Below are 20248 nucleotides of genomic sequence, written 5' to 3'. Positions count from 1 at the left end.
TTCATGTCAAGGACCCCCACATTGACACTAATTAGCCTGCGGACCCCCGTTTGAAAAATATATGCCATGCAGAGACCCCCATAAGAGAAGATTTTTACTTAACTCAAAGAGTGTACAAAACTATCATTTAGCTGGGGACCCCCTGGAACATCCTCAAGGACCCCTGGGGGTCCCCGGACCCCACTTTGGGAACCACTGCCCTAGTGTACCTACAGTATTCTGGAACGAACATTGGGTGGAATTAGTGTCCTGTTGACACGCTTTGTGAGCTAATTTCGGCGAAGAGATTGAACCAAGTATGGAGCCCTGGGGGTCCCCAGTCAATTAAGTATATACAGACACAGTATAGCGTTGGTTCTCAAAGTGGGGTCCAGGAACCTCCAAGGGCCCTTGGGAAGGTTTCAGGAGGTCCCCAGCTAAAGTAGATAATGTAGTCTTTTAACCACTATCCACTTATGTAGTTGATGGCTATCAAAAATAGCAGATCTACAAGATCACAGCGTGGCACGAAGTGAGCTTGGAAGTCTTATATTTTTTGCATAAATCTTCTCTTCTGGGGGTCCTTTTCCCCAAATTTCCACAAAAAAGTTTGAGAACCACGGATATACGGTATATACAGTAACATCTCTCCTTCTGAAGTGTCTTTACCTCGGCCGTGTTGAGGAGAACACTCTTTGTTTGTTTGTTTTTTTTGTCGCAGAGGAATTTCTATTCCGTTGATGAAGCCAGACTCATTGAGTGCAGCGCCACCATTATCAGTCAGATTGATTATTCACTTATTCGTAATGAGTATTAATTATGTTTGTGTATTTCTGTGTTTGGGGTGCCGAGTGAAGCCCTCACATTAATATGCAATGACGGAAATGAATAAATTTTACTTCTGCACGTGTGTGTGCTGGCTGCTGGGTGCGACTTTTGTGGGTTAATTGTGTAATCTCCCCCCCCCCCCCAACTCCCCTATAATTCATTTACTCCTGATCAAGATGACACCTTTTTCCTAAGGAAACGGAGGAGGGAGGGGGGAATTCAATGGTACTTATTAGTTAATTTATTTTTATAACTCTTTGAAACTCCACCTCATTTGCATGCAAGTAAGCTGGCCATGCAAATCGTTTGAAATGCAAAAATATATCTAGTTTCTATATTTCATCAAGGAGCTTTTTCATGTTTTATAAATTACAAGACGCCATCCTCTAAGACTTTGTTATTCATTAACCAAAAGCACACAATTGGGATCCATTTAAAATCTTAATCACAACCTGCAGGATTATTTTGCTCTCTGCTAATATTTGCCTTTTGACGGGCTAGAGCGGATGTAAGCTAGCAGACTGGAGGAGCCTGGAGACGCCTCGTACACGCATGCAGGCTGTCTCCAAACAAACTAGGACTCTGTGGTGTTTGTAATGGGATTAGATGAACAGTTTTAGGTGCCGAATGTGTCGCTATAGTCACTGTGTCACCCGTTTGAAACAATTATCTGCGAAAAAAAGGAAAAAAAAACTTGAGGCTATTGTTTGGATAATTAATACAATTTATCCGGAAATGGAAAAAGCAAAAAAGGGAATTGTGTACATATTGATTTTAGGTTCAGGAAATTCAAAAAACACACACACACACACACACACACACACACACACACACACACACACACACACACACACACACACACACACACACACACACGCAAGTTTACTTTTCTCCTTTAGCACACTGACAGAGCTCAAGTATAGAATAACTTGTATGTCCAAAACCGTTAATTTTCAGGAAATGGAATACAAATAAGTAAAATAGATCTGCTACTTTTGATGCTTTTGGACACCCGACAGAGACTAATTATTTAGCCACACAAGCTCTTAAGTTGATACTTTTCATCATGCGTGTCACAAGTTGTGTGCTTGTAGATGGGGCTAAAAATCGCTACTTTTCCACAATGCTGTTACACTGTACAGGGCAGTGGTTCTCAAAGGGTCTTTGGGGGGTTCCAGCAAAGGTAGTTAATACAGCATCACAATCATTTTAACCACTATATCAATGAATAACTACTATGGATTCATATGTTGGCTATTAAAAAAATTGCAGATCTACAAGCTTGTATATCTGCTATTACACCAATCTAGTCTCCTGGTGGTCCGTGGCACGAAACATTCTGAGATGGGGGTCCGCGGCCTAATACATTTCAATTTGGGGGTCCTTAATTGATATGAAAACGTTTGAGAACCACTGGATTAGGGCATTAATTTATGTAAGTAAAAATAAACATGAAATATGGAGATAAAAGGTTTCCGCCCGGCGACAACGGGCTCTGTTGATGAGTGTTGAAATGTGCAGGCGACCTGTTACTGCTCCTTGCGTTACCCCGTGTCATTGTATTGAATTTCTTTGTCCAACAATGCGCTGTTTGTTTGTGTTTCTGTAAACAGGGCTCAGTGGGGACTTGTAATGGTCTCTTGTCATAACAGGCCATAAATCACTGTGTTCCCTCTAGGTGTCCAAAAAGCGGCCTAATGCTGCAGCCATGGGACTGCTCTTTGACATGACTAATGTTCATTTGAGTCTTCTGTGGGTTAACATCACTCGTCCAAAGACAATTTCCCATCATTTCCCACCAAGCCCCTGTTGCTGCTCCCTGTATGCGATTGATCAGTCATTTTTTATTTTTTTGTTACTAAATTGGAGGCATTCTTGTTGGAACTTTAACTTGTGTACTACTGGCTATCATTTTGCATTGCATGGTCTCATTTAGAGGCTGCGGGCGTCGATGTGACTTTGATTCAGTATCAAGATTATTTCAAACTTTGGTCTCATGAAATGAACGATTATTCATATAAGAGTGAAAAGCAGATCTACGAGCTTGTAGATCAGCTATTTATCACTAATTTGTTTTACACGCCACCATTGTCCAACAAGGTATAATACAGGACTGAAGTGGTTAATCAGATTAATCGATTTAGATTATAAAAGAATATTTAAAAATCTATTATCATTGTTTTTCAGTTAATTATATATATATATATATATATATATATATATATATATATATATATATATGTGTATATATATAACTTGATCTTCGATTATTTAATTGGTTTTAAGTCGGTTATTGGTTCTTAAAAAAAGGGTTTTGATATATTCTCGGGTAATTGCCCAGTCCTAATGTCATTCCTAAATTGATCCCGGCCGTTCAGGGGTGTGTGTGTGTGTGTGTGTGTGTGTGTGTGTGTGTGTGTGTGTGTGTGTGTGTGTGTGTGTGTGTATGGTTAGCTGAAGTGATTCAGCATATTTCTGCTGCCACTGTCCTATAGCAGTACTTTCTTCCTGTATTAAATTAATGACAGTGTCCCCACCATCTGTCCGCAATGCTAGGCTGAGGGGCATCTCCAATATGTCCACCACCGACGGCAAAGTAATTAATGAATCATGTCCTTTGTGCCAGTAAGAGACTAGATTAAATATTTCAAAGCCAGGCTACTGCTGATAGATTGTGCGCAACAGCAGATGCTGGCAAATGTCGATCCTCCACTTTGAAATAGAAAACAGGGACACCACCTCACGTTGGAAGCTTTAGTCCTGAAAGAGCTAGTTTTTCCCTTTTGACATTTCCAAAAATGTCTCGTGTTGTTGGTCGGTCGGTGGGGAGAAGCGAGTGAAGGCAGCACGAGTGCTGGACTGAGTAACTCGACCCCCCAGTGCTCGAGTCAAAGTACAGTAGCTGGTCGAATATTACTAATTTGCTCTGTCAGAGTTGTACTCAGAAGTACAAATTAAAAGTGCAGTTTCTTTTTAAATATAAATGAATTGCCATATTGAAATGTAGACAAATGTAGCAGATCTGCAAGCTCACAACGTGTTGCATCACGATGCATTGTGAGTTTGCAGAACCTTTCTAGAAATGTCAAATGTCAAAAGTGCAATATTAGTCTTTGCGATGTAGTGGAGTGAAATTCATCCCAAAAAGATCAAAATACTAAGTAAAACACAGACACACCCGTCTCTGTCGGGTGGAAACCTCATTATGTCCAAATTCAAAAAGGATCAAATTCAAGAACACAAAAGTAGCAGATTGACAAGCTCAAAACGAGCTTGTAGATCTGCTACTCTTGATGCTTTTGACACTGTAGTATGATCAATTAGGGCATTAATTTACCAAAAAAACAAAACACAAAATGTTAAAATATGGACAGGTTTCTGCCCGACAGCAATGACACTTAAGTGCAGTAGGGCAGGCTACTAAAGTAAACGTACTTGGTCACTTGTCCACCAATTGAAAACAGCACGAGGTGGTGGTGGAAAGAGAGAGACAGAGAGGGGGGGGGGGCTCCTCCTGCCTGCAACACATTCCAGAGAGCCTCACCTACAGCAGAAGGTCAGGGGGGGCCCTACTCTCTCTCCCCCTGAACGTGCTCGTCCATCTGTGCCCAACTGGCGGGGGTTGGCACCCGACGCGGGCATCTGCCACCTGTGCTCCGTGCCAGCTCGGTGTACACGCAGACATCTGCTGCGAGCCGTGCTCAAGGGGAGCCTTTCGAACGCTACAACAGACAAGCCGGGCCAAACATTGTCCTGCCTGTGTCTGCTAACAACCTGCCCTAATGAGAACGCCGAGGACAGACTCCATTAGTGGCTCTCTCCCTCTCTCTCTCTCTCTCTCTCTGTCCTGCACAAGCAAGGGAGGGTGGGGGGTCTCTGGGCCGTCGAGGTGAGAGAGGGTAGGGACGGACGGACAGGCGAGGATGGATCGAGGCAGGGTTCTCACTTTTTTATTATTCTGAAGGCAGGTGAAGAGAGAAAATCATATTATATCATATGATATGTCATATATTTAATCTGCCTATTATCACCTTAAAAATATTGCAAGGGTCAGGGGACTAAGCAAGACCTAGAAACACTAATACATGCTTTTGCTTCCAGTAGACTGGATTACTGTAATGGTCTGCTCACAGGACTTTCAAACAAAGCTCTTCAACTCCAACAGGTAAAAACAAAAGGGGATCGGCTCTCCTCTTTTCACCTGATCGTTAAGGTCGTGCAGACCTTTTTTGCAACGCTTCCACGAGCGTGACCCTTAACGGCCGCATGATGGATGCTTCCCGTGTCACCGGGGGTCAGAGGCCAAGCTTCGGGGCTCTCCGATATAAAGAGGAGGATGATGGTCATTTCACTGAGCTCTCCATCGCCTGCATTAGCGCCAATATGTGCCGCTCCCCAGAGGAAGGGCTCCTGCTACCAGTATTCCCACACGCTGCTCCTCTAATTGGTCAGCAATCAAGGCTTCGTGTTACTGTAGTATACAATGTAGCATCTAATGGCTTCCGGTAATAATCAACCATTTCTACTGAAAGTCCCACTAATGCCACTCAAAAGGGATGAAGCCAGGAGAGCAGACGTACTTCTGGAAGAAGTACTTTAATTTTTGGGCATGAACATGGCATCATGACTAAAATATCTAAATGCACACATACAACCCCCAGGAAAGTGTTTATTGTGTCCTAAACATCATGAACACATTTGTTGCTATTGACTTATACTATATACTTGGTATACTCATCCTATTAATTATTTATGCGAGGTGCTCATGACGAGTAGGCTCGTCTTAAGGCATTTAATATCGATATAAGATTGCCTCGCTGTTTTTGGAAGCACTCTGGTTGCTAGGCAGGGTTGCTAAGGCCTCGTCTGTACTGCATCTGCACGATCAACCACATTAGCTTCTGTTTAGCCACGGCCTTTGCACACTCTTTTCTCAGAAACTACGGCGCTGTTCGTGGATTCGAATAGATCGGCATTGTTCCGAGGTAATTTCAAATTATCAGATGAGTGTGATTGAACATTGGCGTTTTCTAGAGCAAGGATGGACTTTAGCTCGCTAGAATTGACTATTGCTTTAGCATTCAGGATGGCATCCTAAACCGGGTGCGTCATAGTGGAATTGCTTCTCATCACGTGGCACCCAAGCACTTTTGTCCCCCAGGTGGAACTCATTGTGTTAAAATCAGAGCTGGTTGCAAAAGTGGTGAAGTGGCCCTTTAACACATCCCATCCATAGGACGTATGGAAACGTCATAGGGAATCCAATCGACGGATGCTATGCAGCATAGACTATATATTTGCCATATATTGGCATAATTTGTTCATATATTTAAAATAAAACCATAGCACCACCATTAGCCTTTTCATTTCCCTACAAGGTGCTCGTGCACCACCACAGTTTGGGAACCACTGTGTTAAAGGACTACATCACTATTTTTCAACCTGTCTTCACATCGTCTGTCGGGTGGAAACCTTATATCCCAAACTGTTACTGTTCAGGATTCAAATTAAAAAATAGCCAGAGTAGCAGATCTACAAGCTCAAAATGGATCTTTAGAATCTGTTTAAAAAAGTGCTCCTTTGAGTCAAAGTAGAAATACCACAATATGTGTAAAAAATAATACTACGCGCATTCACAATCTTAGCGTTAAAAAGCACAAACGTGTTGGCATGAATATAATAGTAGGCCTACAAACATTTTTCAAACCTTTTCGAAAATAGCAGATATCCTGTACAAGCTCGTAGATTAGGAGTGTTGTGAGAATGTGGAAGTATAAAATGGGGCTTAACTGGTAATTGTATGTTTTGTATTCATATCTCTACATCTACAAAGTATCTATATTAACTCAAGATGTCAAATTAGCATGGTGTAAGAACTGCATTATTTACAATAGGCAAGTACAATGCCAGATGGAAATGTACTTAGTTAGTTGCTTTACTTTTTTGAGATCTATACCGTGTCTACTGTAGGTGTGGGCTCTTAGGCTATATGCGAGCGTTTTAGCCACATCTAAGGAAAACTTCCTCCCTGCACCGTGCCTTTGGAATTAATTACTCCGTGGTCAGCGCGGCATGACTGACCATAGTTTATGAGTAAGTTTTAATTACCGAAGCAATTAGAGTGCTCAAAGTAAGTAAATTAATCAAATTAATTATAGTATCGCAGCTGGCCCTTAATGTCATGCATAAAATGCCTGCTCCATTTTTTTATTTTTCTCCTGTGCAGAAAACAAGGATCCTATGCAGAAGGTGCAGGCTATGAAGAACTTGGTCACACAGCTCCCCAAACCGAACCGAGACACCATGGTAGTCCTCTTTAGCCACCTACAGAAGTAAGTTCATCCTGATCTAGCTCTCATTGTTACATATCAGCAGGGGTGGCAAAAAGTACTCACATTTTTGAGGGGTGCTACCAAGCTAGCAAAGATCCGCCGACCCCAGCCTGGGGCTGTTGTATCAGGGGCGTTACGCCGCTGTTGTATGGCTATATCGGTGCTACGCTGTCCTCAGGACAGAGAGGTCTCGCTCAGTGGAATGGGTGGGGGTGAAGACAGGTTCCTTTCCAACTCCTACATGTCCAGCGTTGAGGGTCTGTGTAAACACAAACATTGAAGACAAAAGTGTGTAAACACAAACATTGGAGACAAAAGTGATGACGCGAATTGTGATTGGTCGGAATGATGATGATAAGAGCACCCCTCACTTCACACATATGCTAGCATATGCACATGCATACACATGTGCATGTACGTGTGCACACGCACACACATTATATCGTCGCTGTCGGGCGGAAAACTCCCATGACCCAAATCTTAACTTTTCAGGAATTGGGGAATAATTTTTTAAACCTGTGTTCTAATCAAGCCAAAGTAGTTATTATTTAGTCACAAGCTCTTGAGCCAGAAGGCAAAGCTCTCTGTCTACCGAGCAATCTTCGTTCCCACTCTTACCTATGGTCATAAAGGGGTCATGACACAAAGAATAAGGTTGCGAATACAAGCGTCCGAACTGAGATTTCTCCGACGGGGGGCTAGCATTTCCCTTAAGAGATAGGGTGAGAAGTTCAGTCACACGAGAGAGACTCGGAGTAGAGTCGCTGCTTCTTCGCCTGGAAAGGACCAGCTTAGGTGGTTCGGGCATCTGGTTTGGATGCCTCTCGGGCGTCTCCCTAGGGAGGTCCTCGAGGCACATTCCACTGGGAGGAGACCCTTGGGCAGACCTTGGAATGCTTCGGGATCCCCCAGGAGGAAGTCACAAATGTAAATGTTGCTCTGGAGAGGGAAGTCTGGAGCTCTCTGGAGGAGCTGTTGCTGTTGCTGGTTGAAGATGGATGGATGAATGGAAACTCTTGTTAGCTGTTTTGAAAACAGTAAAAACAGCCCATCCCATAGCAGCGTGTCATCATGATCCTGTGCGAATGGCCAGTTTCACTACTTTAGCATGACGCTCTCAAACGAAAGTAGGGCATTCGTTTACGGAAAAAGGAAAAAATAGGGAAAAACTGGAATAAGGTTTTTATAAGCAGTGGTGGATAAAGTACTCAAGTAGAACTATCAATACTGCAATGTAGAAATACAAGTAAAAGTACGGAATTAAAAATATACTTGAGTATAAGTACAAAAGTAGCCTATTGGTATCAAAATGTACTTAAAAATACGTAGAAATGCAGGAAATATTAATACGTAGAAATCCCCCATTTCAAGTTTTAAAGTGTACACAAATCCTTAAAAGAATTGCTGATCTACATTCTACAAGCTCACAGTATAATACTTGTAGTGGATTAAAATTACTATATTTGCTCCGGAACTGTAGTGGAACAGAAGTAAAAGTATTGACAATTGGAAATACACCAGTAAAGCAACAAAAAAAAAGGTGTACTTAAATACAGTACTTGACTACATAATGTACTTAGTTACTTTACACCACTGCTTACAGGCAGTTAAATAAAGTAAGCCCTGAGTCAGGTCTGCTGTGTGCAGCTGTCTGTCCAGCGCTCTGCGAGGCAGATTGACAGAGAGGTCAGACCAGGGGTGTATGGGAGCTGGGTGGAGGGGGGGCAGGGGGAGTGTAGAGGTCGCTCGCTCTCCTGCCCTTCCTCCTGCACTCTCCAGGTCTCCTGTGAGAGCCCAGGCGAGGCGAGGCGAGCTGACCTCACTGCTTTGCGTGCAGCAGCGCAGTTGGACTGGCTCCTGTCCACTCTAGCCTTGTCCTGGCCAGGCTAAAGAGGGGCCATATGGCTAAACCCACATCCCTGGAGAGGTGTTCCATCCCCATCCCTAGCTCTCTCCGCCATATTTACCAGCCTGCGCAGGAGGCCAACTGACTCATTTTAGATTTATGAGCCCCTCCCTAACTGGAACATACCCCTTGGCTGGGACGGGAGAATGTGTTTGTCTGTTTGCTTTCGCATGCCAGGTTCCTCAATTAGTGCAAAGCTCCCTATTCATATTCCTGTAGAATCGCCCTCAGAGAACGGCTGCCAGGGGCGGCATCGCTCTTTCTCTCTCTCTCTCTCTCTCTCTCTCTCTCTCTGCCTGCTCCTTTTCAAGACCATCAGCTCACTTTCTCGCTCTTAAACACACACACATGCAATGATTTAAAGTTGTCTCTGTTACTTTTCAGGATTCTATTTCAAAAATAGCAAAAGTAGATCCGCAACATTCTGCGTTTCGAGCTTGTGTATATGCTACTTTAGAAGGTTTAGTTTAACACTTAAAAAAATGTGATTATGGAGATAGCTAATGTATTCAGCAACAGACCCCCATATGAGCCACATACAAGACTTGTTGTTAAAATGTTATATTAGAAATATCCCACATCTCAAACACCCCACTCTGAGAATCAATCACACCTATTGAAAGAAAGAAAATCGTATGGTATTTGACAGTCAATTTAACAAACATTAAATCTCCTCCTGCAGTATGATCCATACTATGGGTCAGCCCTTCCCAAGCATTCCCCATGCAGCCGGGATTCTTTTGAAGTGGGCCGTGAGCGCGCATGACGACACGCCGAACAACGTCGCCCGCAAAACGGCCCGCCGCCGACGGGCCGCGTGTACAGTCGTATGTACTGTACACCCGAGTCTCAGTGCATGCCATTGTTTTTGAAAGTTCACACGCTTTCACTATAACGCGAGGAGGGATTGCGGGGACAGGGCTAAATCCCCGCCAGTGCCTCCAAGTCTGTCGCCCGGCCGCAAAATCGCTCCCCCCCCCCCCCCCGGCCCCCCCACCCTCCTCCTGCCTCCGCTTTCGCCGTGCAAATAATCAACCCAGAGACGTCTCATGTGACAGGAGGAACGACAGGCGAACGGGCCCCTGGGGAAGGCAGGGGGCCAGGGACTGCCCCCCCGCCCCGACACACCCACACCTACTGATGTGGCTGGGCATTTATTCACTTAGTATGTCTCTTTCTCCCTCTTTCTCTCTCTCTCCCCCTTGATCCTGATTTATACTTCGCCGCATGACGTGCTGCACTGCCAGAAAATAGCAGATCTACACACTCACAGCGCGTGCACGTCTCTGTGCTCTCAGCGATGTGACTTTGCAGCTCTATGCGTGCATGCGACTCCATCACATGGCGAAGTATACATTTGGCATTACACTTTCTCTCTCGCATACCGCATCACCACCACCCCCCACCTCCCCAAATGTATTTCTCTCTCCTCTTTTTTTCTTTCTCTACCCTCTGTTCCTCACTCTCACACGCTGGATACATAGCCCTGTGCCTAATCTAAATTGCACACTCGACCACAATAAATGAGTATCATGTGTGATTTATTTATTTATTTACCGTATACATACTTATTTGCCCTCTCTCTCCCTCTCTCTCTCTGCCTCAAGAACAGGCAGCGTAGCATAGCAGAGAGGGGATGCAGTTTAGCTTTGCTTTTTTTCCTCCTACCCCCGGGGACAGAGAGTAGGAGGCACTGGGGGCTTTTTTACCCCTGGGAGAGAGGGGAGGGGGCACTGGGGGGAAATAATAACACTTTCTCCAAGCCTATCAGTTGACCATGGGTCTTATCAGAGATGTCGGATGAGATTACAAGATTGCACTTTTGGAGTGTGTAGTTGAGTGTGCACGTGCATGTGTGTACTTCTATTTCTATGCAGGTATAGTAGAATTGGAAGAAATAAGGACCACCAATCCTGGTCCTCAGAAAAAAAAATGTCTAAGGTTAAATATGATCTGTGCAGGCGTTACAATGACAATTAGGAAAAGGTTCAGGTTGGGTTTATAGGGTTAGATATTTAGAGGTTAGATTTAGGGTTTGGTCTTACGTTTAGAGTTTGCTCCTTTCAATACCGTCCTAATATGTTGATGTCCTCACAAGTATAATAATATGTGCGTGCGTGTGTGCGCGTGTGTTTATCCTCGTCGTCTGCCACATGAAGTGAGGTTTACCCCGAATCGTGCGCGCGCGTGTTTTGTTTTTTTCCTCGGGTTCGGCTGAGGGTTTTTTATTTTGGTCCTGGCTGGGGCCGGGCCTTTAGCAATGTAGGAGTCTATGAAGTTTTCGAACTCCTTTGTTGTGGCTTCGTCCCTCTGCCTGTGTGGAACCGGCGTTCCTCCCTCCCTCCCTCCCCACCCTACCCCCGTCCATGGGGTCTGGCTTCAATATGGAGCTGTGTACTCGCATTGTGATGATGTGGTCAAGGAAACCAGATTCTTCTGAAGTGTACCTTCACTTAGCCGTTCTATTTCTTTCCCCTCTTTTTGTGGGTGTTTTTGTCACTGCTGTTCATGGTTGCCATTTACCACGAGGGTTTTTAAAACATCCAACTGGGCTCTGTTTTCCGTCTCCACTCCTCCGCTGGCCTTAGGAGAATGGTGGAAAACAACGCCCGCCGACGGGAGCGAGCGACCGTCTTGGTTCAGCGCAGTCCCCTGAACGAACGCCGAGCAGCGGGTTACCGGAGCAGAACGGATTACATCCTTATTATTGTATTTGTGTGTGTGTGGGGGGGGGGGTCAGAGGTTCCCAACAAATGGTGGTACTTGAGCCCCCCTCTGGTGGTACACAGAGGAGTCACCCAAAAAAGGAGAAAAAAGACAAACGTGGAATGAAATATTTATATTGCTACTACAGGTAGTAGTAATATAAAGTAGGTACTACAGGTACAGGTCTTCTGACCAAGCAATTGGTTGAAATAGGCTATCCAGCCGTGCTGAAATGAGCATGACAGGCAGCACACCTAGCTGTTAATAGAAGATTTGAGAACGGATTAGACACGGATCACATTAGAAATATCATCAGCTGTGCTGATTAGTGATTAGACAGAGTTTTGTCAGAGAAGCAGCATTAGGTATACGCTCTTGTATTTTAACATCAGTTATTATGGTGGTAGATAAAATCTTATCCAATGACAACATATTCAGAGTTTGGGGTCTGAGTGGCTAATCTCATCAAATGGTGGTCCTGCAAGTAGCTCAAATGCCAAATAAAAAATGGACCTTAATATAAAAAGGGTTGAAACCACTGCTCTAGGACACCTATAAGTATATTAGGAACTCCATTACTCCAAGAGTGTACAAATGGAACCAAATGGACCCGTAAGGGTCCAAGTCAAGGAAAAGAGACACACAGCGACAATATGAACCTGGCAGTCCTTTAATTTTAATTTAAAAGGTTGACAATCAGACATTGCTGAGAATCACCACACTAAACAAGGACATAGTGGTCGGCGGGAAACATTTCCGCCACCGCGAGTTGCCTCAGCGCACCACTGGGTATTTTCTAGCTCAGGTCGTGAGTATACGCGCTGTGGGTATGCGTTGAGACAGTGACACGTCCACTTTCAACCTCTTGAGCCATTACCCCACTCTGTTGCACCCGCCCCCCCCCCCCACTTCCCAACAGCCCCAGCCCCCCTAGCCCTTCCGTCCATCCTTCTTAGCCCCTCCTCCCCTCTCCCCACCTCAATTTATTATCTGTCCCATGATCCTGAAGGAGGCAATGATCCTGACCCAATTAGCGCGAGCCTTCCAGGCTGAGGGGTAGGGTGGGTGGGTGGGTGGAGAGGGGTGGAGGGTAGGGGACGCCATCATGGTCCAGCTCCCATTTCCTGTCATGACCCCCCCCCCCCCTCCCCCGCGCGCACGGAAAATGAGATGCTAATTAATTAGCATTGGCATCTTGGGTTCGCGCACGTCAGCTTCTAGTGGACTGCTATCAATGGTTCGTCAGTTCATATCAACGGAGCCCTGCAGTCACCTCCTGGGCACGCCCCGGACACTGGCCAGTGTGCACGGCACCGTGAGTCGCACACCACGCACGCACGCACACACACACACCGGGCATCGCACTCTCTGCTCCTCCTCCAAAGCCTGTCACACACACACACCGAGGAGGAAAAAGTTTGGGGGGCGGTTGCGTCTCTCTGTCTGTCCCCCAGGCTAGCGTGCCGCGTGTCACACGATACAGGTCGATCGTGGGAAGTCAAAGGACAGACAATATAAAGGCTGGACAGAAAGGAAGTTGGATATGTTGTGGGGTGGGTAGGGTGGGTGAGGCGGGGGGGCTGAGGAGGAGTGAGATGTGGAGGGGAATGGAAAGGAGGAGGTGGTGGAGCAACGCTATAGACGTATAGGGGGGGCTGAAGATGAGTGAGATGTGGAGGGGAGTGAAAGGGAGGAGGTTGTGGAGCAACGCTATAGACGTAGATAGGAAGGAGAATCAGCAGCTGGTGTATTAACACCAACTCCCAGTCGATCACCACAGAGCCAGGGAATTAGCCAGAGAGGAGCTTAGGTGATGTATTCCTCCTGTGAATATACAGTAGAATTACTTTAATAATTGAGTCTTCTTATTTGAGATCATTAGTGAGCCATTAGGCATGGCAATCCAGACCCTTAGATCATTGTACTGTTCTAATTAAGTTAAAATGCTGATGCCAGGACAGCCATGGAAGCAGTGATATACTGTGTACAGGCATGGGGCTGAGGTTAATTGCAGACATAAATGGGAAATTATAGCGTGTACACATTCTAATCGGGTTTCACTTACGCTGCACTCAGGGACACACCCAGAAACACTTAGTCACAGAAACTCACCATATATATACACTGTATAAACACTCATGTGTGCACAAGCAAACTTGTTCTGTCTCGCTCTTCTACACACACACACACACACACACACACACACACACACACACACACACACACACACACACACACACACACACACACACACTTACTTTTGGGAACAAAACACTCTTCTCTCAGCATTCTGCTACATTTAACTACTCAATTTAACCTGGTGAGCCTATTTTAACATGTCATTGTTGGCAAACCGCACCGACATTCGCACATGTATAAGCTCACGATGGGTTGCGGAGCTTGTAGATCAGCTATTGGTATGCCTTACGGCTTACGCCACCATTGTATAACAAAATATATAAGAAAATAGCTAAAGTGAATTGAGGCAGTAGTGAAAAAATCTGCTGTTTTCACTAGGCAAACGTCTTTGGGTCTTGGGCTAAAACGTGACACTGACATACTGTAGGGGCTGTTTTAAACCAGTGGTTCTCAAAGTGGGGTCAGGGGACTTCATTGAGGTTACAGGTCTGTCAGAGTTGTGGGGATTCTTGAAAATACAGAAAGTTTATGCAGTTTGCAAGTTTTGGTCAACTACTAGTGCCAGGGGGCAATTTGAGAGTCAGGGCTGCCAACTCTCACCCAGGGTGTGAGGGACATGCAAATGACCTCGACATCTCTCTCTCTCTCTCTCTCTCTCTCTCTCTCCCCCCCTCCCTCCCCTTATACAGAGAATCCCGGCTAATTGGAAACTGCACATATTTTTTACAAAATGCATTCAGTTAATTGCTGGTCTCTCTACAGCGATAGAGACACATCTGTTGAATGTTGCAGCTACACTTTTTTTCTTTTTTCTTTTTTTTTTCTTTTTTAACTTTCAGCAGTTGTCAGACATTCCCAACATGGGTCTGGCATCCAAGGAAACATCCGCGACAATTACCATGAAAGGAATCTTAATTACAACTCTTCCATATACTGACAGTAAATTAATGATCGTCACCTGTTATTGTTTTTCATTATCTGCATGTACAGTATAATTGAGGACGTTTGGAGAACAGGAATTTATTCTGGGGCTCTGAACAGGCTCCTTTTAAAAGATGCGTTTTATAAAATGCTTTCGAGTTTTAGTTAGTTATTGTGTGTGCATGTTGTGTAGCCTACTGTATGCGTTGACATTTGTATGCATGATGCACAATACTGTATGTATTAATAACTTTCACTTTCTGCACATTTTCCCAGGAGCTTCTTCAATAATAAGACTAATAGTATGACAGTATAGCATACATTGCTTGTTCAATTCGAGACAAATTACATAATCACTTAAGCCCTATGAAGTAAAAAAGACTAAACTAAAAAGAGCTCTACAGCTCACAATGTGCCGCAACAGTTAGAATAGAGGGTTTAAGTGGATAAATCCAACAAGGGCCCATGATAATATCGGAATATGCCATTAAGGCCTCTCAGTCTTCTACACTGCTGCTGTTTACAGTACTGTACCTCCACATCTCCTGCATGAACCCAAGCCAGATTTATTGATTTTCCCCCCAAAAAAAAATCTTCTTTTTTATACCAATATATATATTTGATTTAATTTCTGGTGTCTGAAAAACCATCACGGAGCAGCAGACTGCAGCAGAGCATGTATTTAAGGAGACTGTATTGTGATAATAAAACTGTAATTATGCTTTTTAAGCAGAGCTGATAATTGGGGTAGCAGTGAATCGACATCCTGCAATGTAAACAACACCCACCTGGAAACTGAGCTCCCACCCCAAAAAATCTGGATACAATTACAACTTTCTTTCCCCTCCAGAACCATTTCTACCAATTATTCACCGTTCATGCATCTTTAATGGCTGATGTATGCAGAGTCGCTGCACCTGAAACTAGCCGATCTACAAGCTCAGAACGCAATGCGTTCACAACACATTCTAAGCTTGTAGATCGGCTATTTGCGACGTGTTTCACCGGCACGCCGACCTCGTATAAATCAACCATTATTTCCAGCTTTGGCGGGCACCACGCGGCACATGCATATTTCATGATCTAATGACGGAATGAAAATGCCATTACAGCAAACAATAACGCAATGCGTTACTGCTCGCTCGCCGCTCCGGTAGTGGTCCTTTATCACCGATTGACTTCCATACGCCATTAGCCCACTTTAGTGTGTGTTGTGGGCATTATTACTTCTGCGCAAGGTCCCCGTTTTGACGTGGGACAGATTAAAGGCATATTTCAAGGAAAATTTCATTTCTTAGCTCAAAAAGTGAGATGAGGATAATTATTCATAATGACTGTGTCAGTGTGGATGATCATCAGTGCTTTTGTTCCCGCTAATGAGGTTAAGGAATATGCATGGCACGCACATACACAAGGCCATATTCTAATGACATATGGCAGGGCAAGATGTTGGCCATCACATGCAATTAACCAATTGCACATGCAATTAACCTGCCATCCATATTTTGGGGGGAAGTTTACAAAGTAAACAAAAACTTAATTTAACATTTTTCTAAATTGCTCAATTAATTTCCTTCCAAAATAGTGAAAAGAGCCGATCCATATAGTACCGTACAAGCTTGCGATGTGCGCGTTGTGAACTTGACGATTGGCAATGTTCTCTATTTGTCGTACAGCAAACATAGGGTTTATGTGGTTAACCATTACCGTACATCCTGATCCTTATTGGGACAGGAAATACAGTGCAACATCATATGGAGTGTTTCCTGCTATACATTTTGGTACATTGTCCCGTAACATAATGTGGCTTGAAATAAGCCTCCAGTATAAAGCACATATTGTATGCAGGGGGGGGGGGGGGGGGTACAATTGAAGCGTCACAAACCATTCTTCAACAGCACACATGTGTGTTGCATCTAAATAACAGTTTAGGGCTCGGAGATTTTACGGGGGCGTATTACTTTTTTTTTTTCTCGACCCCCCCCCCCTGCTTTGCGTCGTATGACACGTAAGCCATAGATAACATCACTCGGGCTCTCCCAGAAATACCACGCTTCAGACGCCAGAGTGTGGTGGTTGGTGGAGACGAAGAACCAACGAATGAACACGCTCTGGCAGGCTGACAATACCTTTTGGATGCAATTATGCTGCCGAGAGGGGCCGTGTGTGTGTGCGTGCGCGTGTGTGTATGTGCAGGATCCTTTTTTTGGGCAAAGGAGGGACCCGATCCCACCTCAGAACGCTCCGTCAAGAGCCCACTGACAGCTTGGAGATGGGCCCTCAGCCACAGTCCTTCCATCCTGTTCCAGGCCTCACTCCATAACGGGCCCAGAAGCCTGTGGGCTGCCTCCCTCCGTGGAGATAGGCTCTCCTCTACCCCCCCCCCTCAAGCCCAGCCTGGCCTGCCTCTGACCACCAGCCAAGCCTCAGCGTGGGGAGAATGCAGAACTCTCCTGTTGTTACTGCCTGGACTGCCTGCTTCGGCTCCTTCCTCCATCACTTCCTCCACTCCCCAAATGGACGCAGTGCAGACCTAACGTCCTCACATAACTCCCTTCCAATATTTTCAATAATAGTAGATTTGAATGCAAAAAAGCATATGGTATACTGTATCTACAAACTCATACCATGCACGTGTTTGTTAATGGGCTATAATGCCTCTAATGACGTTCCCAAAATAGGTATGCCAGGGTTAATTAAAGTGGTTAAGCTCTGCCTTTTTTTTAATGGAACACCTTCTTGAAGAATTACTGCAAAGTGGGAGGGAGGTTCAAACCCGACAACGTGCATGCCCTGCCGTCCGCCTCTCCCCAGCTGGGGTTATACACACTATGGTTATGCTTGCTACCTTTCGTGATCCCAACCGCAGAATGTGGAGTCTCTCGCTCAAGTCGGTATACGCGTTTGTTAAGTTGTCACGCATTTGCTGGTTTCCCTTGCCTTTCCAGGCTCCCGGCACTAAAACCTCGATCCACATTACTTTTAGAACGTTCCCCCAATTGAGTCGATGGATGTTCTGCGTGCGCACGCACGCACGCACGCACGCACGCACGCACGCACGCACGCACGCACACACACACACACACACACACACACACACACACACACACACACACACACACACACACACACACACACACACACACACACACACACACACACACACACACACACACACACACACACACACACACACACACACACACACACACACACACACACACACACACACACACACACACACACACACACACACACACACACACACACACACACAGAGCTCCTGCTGAAAGTGTGGTGTGGAGACTGGAGTGGTTTGGGTTGTGGCTCCCAACCTGGGCTGGATCTTTAGTACCTAAAGCTGGGTTCACGAAATGACATACCAGTGTTGCCAGTATTGAAACAAGATACCATTTCGACAGGGGCCATTTAAGGGTAAAAAAAAGACTCTGTGCTGACAAGTCGAGCAGGAATAATAGAAGTGCGTGTTGTTCGTAGCGGGAGTCGTTTCTCTCGCCAAAAGGGCAAGGTACTCTGAGGACTTAAGAAGTAAATAGCCTTGGAAACCAACAGATGTGGCCCGTATAGGCCAGGACTCAGGAGCATATATCCTGTTTCTGCAGCGTGAAGATGTACAGATACATTATGTGATTACGATGTACAAGTACACCCCCTGGACTATAATATGCCACAGGGATTTACCCTCAATGCTGAGTGCCAAGCAGGGAGGCATTCACTGGGTCCCATTTTATAGTCTTTGGTGTGACCTCCTAATCTCAGGGCGGACACTCTTAACCACAAGGTCACTGAGCTGACCTCTACTCTAACCACAAACTGACCGAACCTTAGTTGGGTTAGCATTAAGTCTGCAACTGTATTATCATGTAGCCTTAATAAATTGATTGCATGATTAGGTACAATGCAGAAATCCTCCACACAAAACTCATTTTTGCCACGCTTTATACTTTTTAATACAATGCACATTTAACTTTTACTGTCGTACTGTATGTCATACGAGACTTTCGTTTATAGATGAAACCAACCCATGAAGCCTTGAATTGACATAGATTTCTAGCAGTAGGAAACCAAGGAAAAACCACACACATGATGCGTTACATATAGTTTTGCTTTCCTATTAACTTAACAAACTTAACAAATATTGGAATATTGGCTCAGGAATGTGACAAAAGAGAAAACAAAGAAAATCTCCATGGATTCAAGGCTTCATGGTGTGTAATTGATAGATGAGTATGAGTATAGTATAGTATAGTATAGTATAGTATAGTAGTACATCCTATAATGCACGATTAATTCTGTGTAATAATGTTATTATATATTATTTTCTTTGTCAAGAGTCCTGTCCTGCTCGAGGAAGAACCTGATGTCCACGCAGGGCCTGAGCATTGTGTTCGGCCCGACGCTGATGTGGCCCGAGCTGCCCGACCCCGGGACCATGGCAGTCACCATGGCCTTCCAGAACCAGATAGTGGAGCTAATACTCCTCAACAACCAAGAGGTCTTCAGCCTGGACTAGTAAAGCCCCATGGGCATACTGTACTGTACAGTACAGTACAGGGACATAGTGTACACCATGGTGCTGTAGCCCCATGGGCATACTGTACACATACTGTACACCGTCGTGCTGCAGAGCATGAATAGGCTCCGTCTAGCAGCCGTACTGGAGCCTCTTCCTTACTGACTTCACAGGTGATCACAATGATACTAATGAAGGCTCTGTTCCATTTAGTGGCGCACAGTGGTTCTCAAAGTTCTGTAATTGCAGGGACCCCCATAACTCTGAGCGTTCAAATGGAACCAAATGGACCATTACGGGTCTATGTGCCCGTGATGGGCCATTTGAAACCCCTCTAAGGAACCATGAGTGTACCTCAGTTGGACCCCATTTGAGACCCACTAGTGTAGCAGAGTGTTTAACAGTGAGCCACTCAACCACCAAGCACAATATCATCAGCACCCTTTGACCAGAGCCTTCATTACTATCATTGGTAAGACCTGTGAAGGAAGTAAGGAGGAGATCCAGTATCTTTCCAATATGGCTGCTGTGCACAGAGCAGACCTGTCCCACCCTGAGAAGTTAGATGAGCTTACGAAGAAATACAGAAAGTACATAAGAACTTTTTAAAAGAAAATAAGTGTGCATGGTTCCAAAAGTGCGCTTGGATTGACTGATTTGTCGGGGGGCTGGGTAAATAATTAGTTGGATGATTATTAGCCCAAAGTTTGGAGAGGATTTATTTTTAATTCAAAAAGACACAGCCAACAGAGCAAGAATTATGGACGCAGAATGACGCAGGGTGTGTTACCACAAATGGGTGCCAGTTAGTGCACCCAGTGACCATAATGCTCCTTGTGTTTCACCAGGACCCGAGTTTGAATCTGGCTCCTATCCCCATCATGGCAAACACATAAACATGCG

At 44.9% G+C, this 20248-nt stretch overlaps 1 protein-coding gene across 1 annotated transcript in view; it reads left to right on the top strand.

Annotated features, from left to right (window-relative positions):
• arhgap15 (Rho GTPase activating protein 15) overlaps positions 1–19895 on the top strand; it is a 76443-nt gene extending 56548 nt beyond the window's left edge. Inside the window, exons 12-13 of the mRNA XM_083776277.1 lie at positions 7034–7139; positions 19165–19895. Of these exons, the coding sequence (XP_083632403.1) occupies positions 7034–7139; positions 19165–19345 (287 nt within the window). The 3' untranslated portion in view covers positions 19346–19895. The remainder of the gene's footprint in view (positions 1–7033; positions 7140–19164) is intronic.
• The last annotated feature ends 353 nt before the right edge of the window (positions 19896–20248 follow it).

Source organism: Protomyctophum parallelum (assembly GCF_964188405.1).
Source record: "Protomyctophum parallelum genome assembly, chromosome: 11".
NCBI lineage: Eukaryota > Metazoa > Chordata > Actinopteri > Myctophiformes > Myctophidae > Protomyctophum > Protomyctophum parallelum.
The sequence above is the reverse complement of the archived record's forward strand: the minus strand, read 5'-3'. Positions and strand labels throughout refer to the sequence as shown.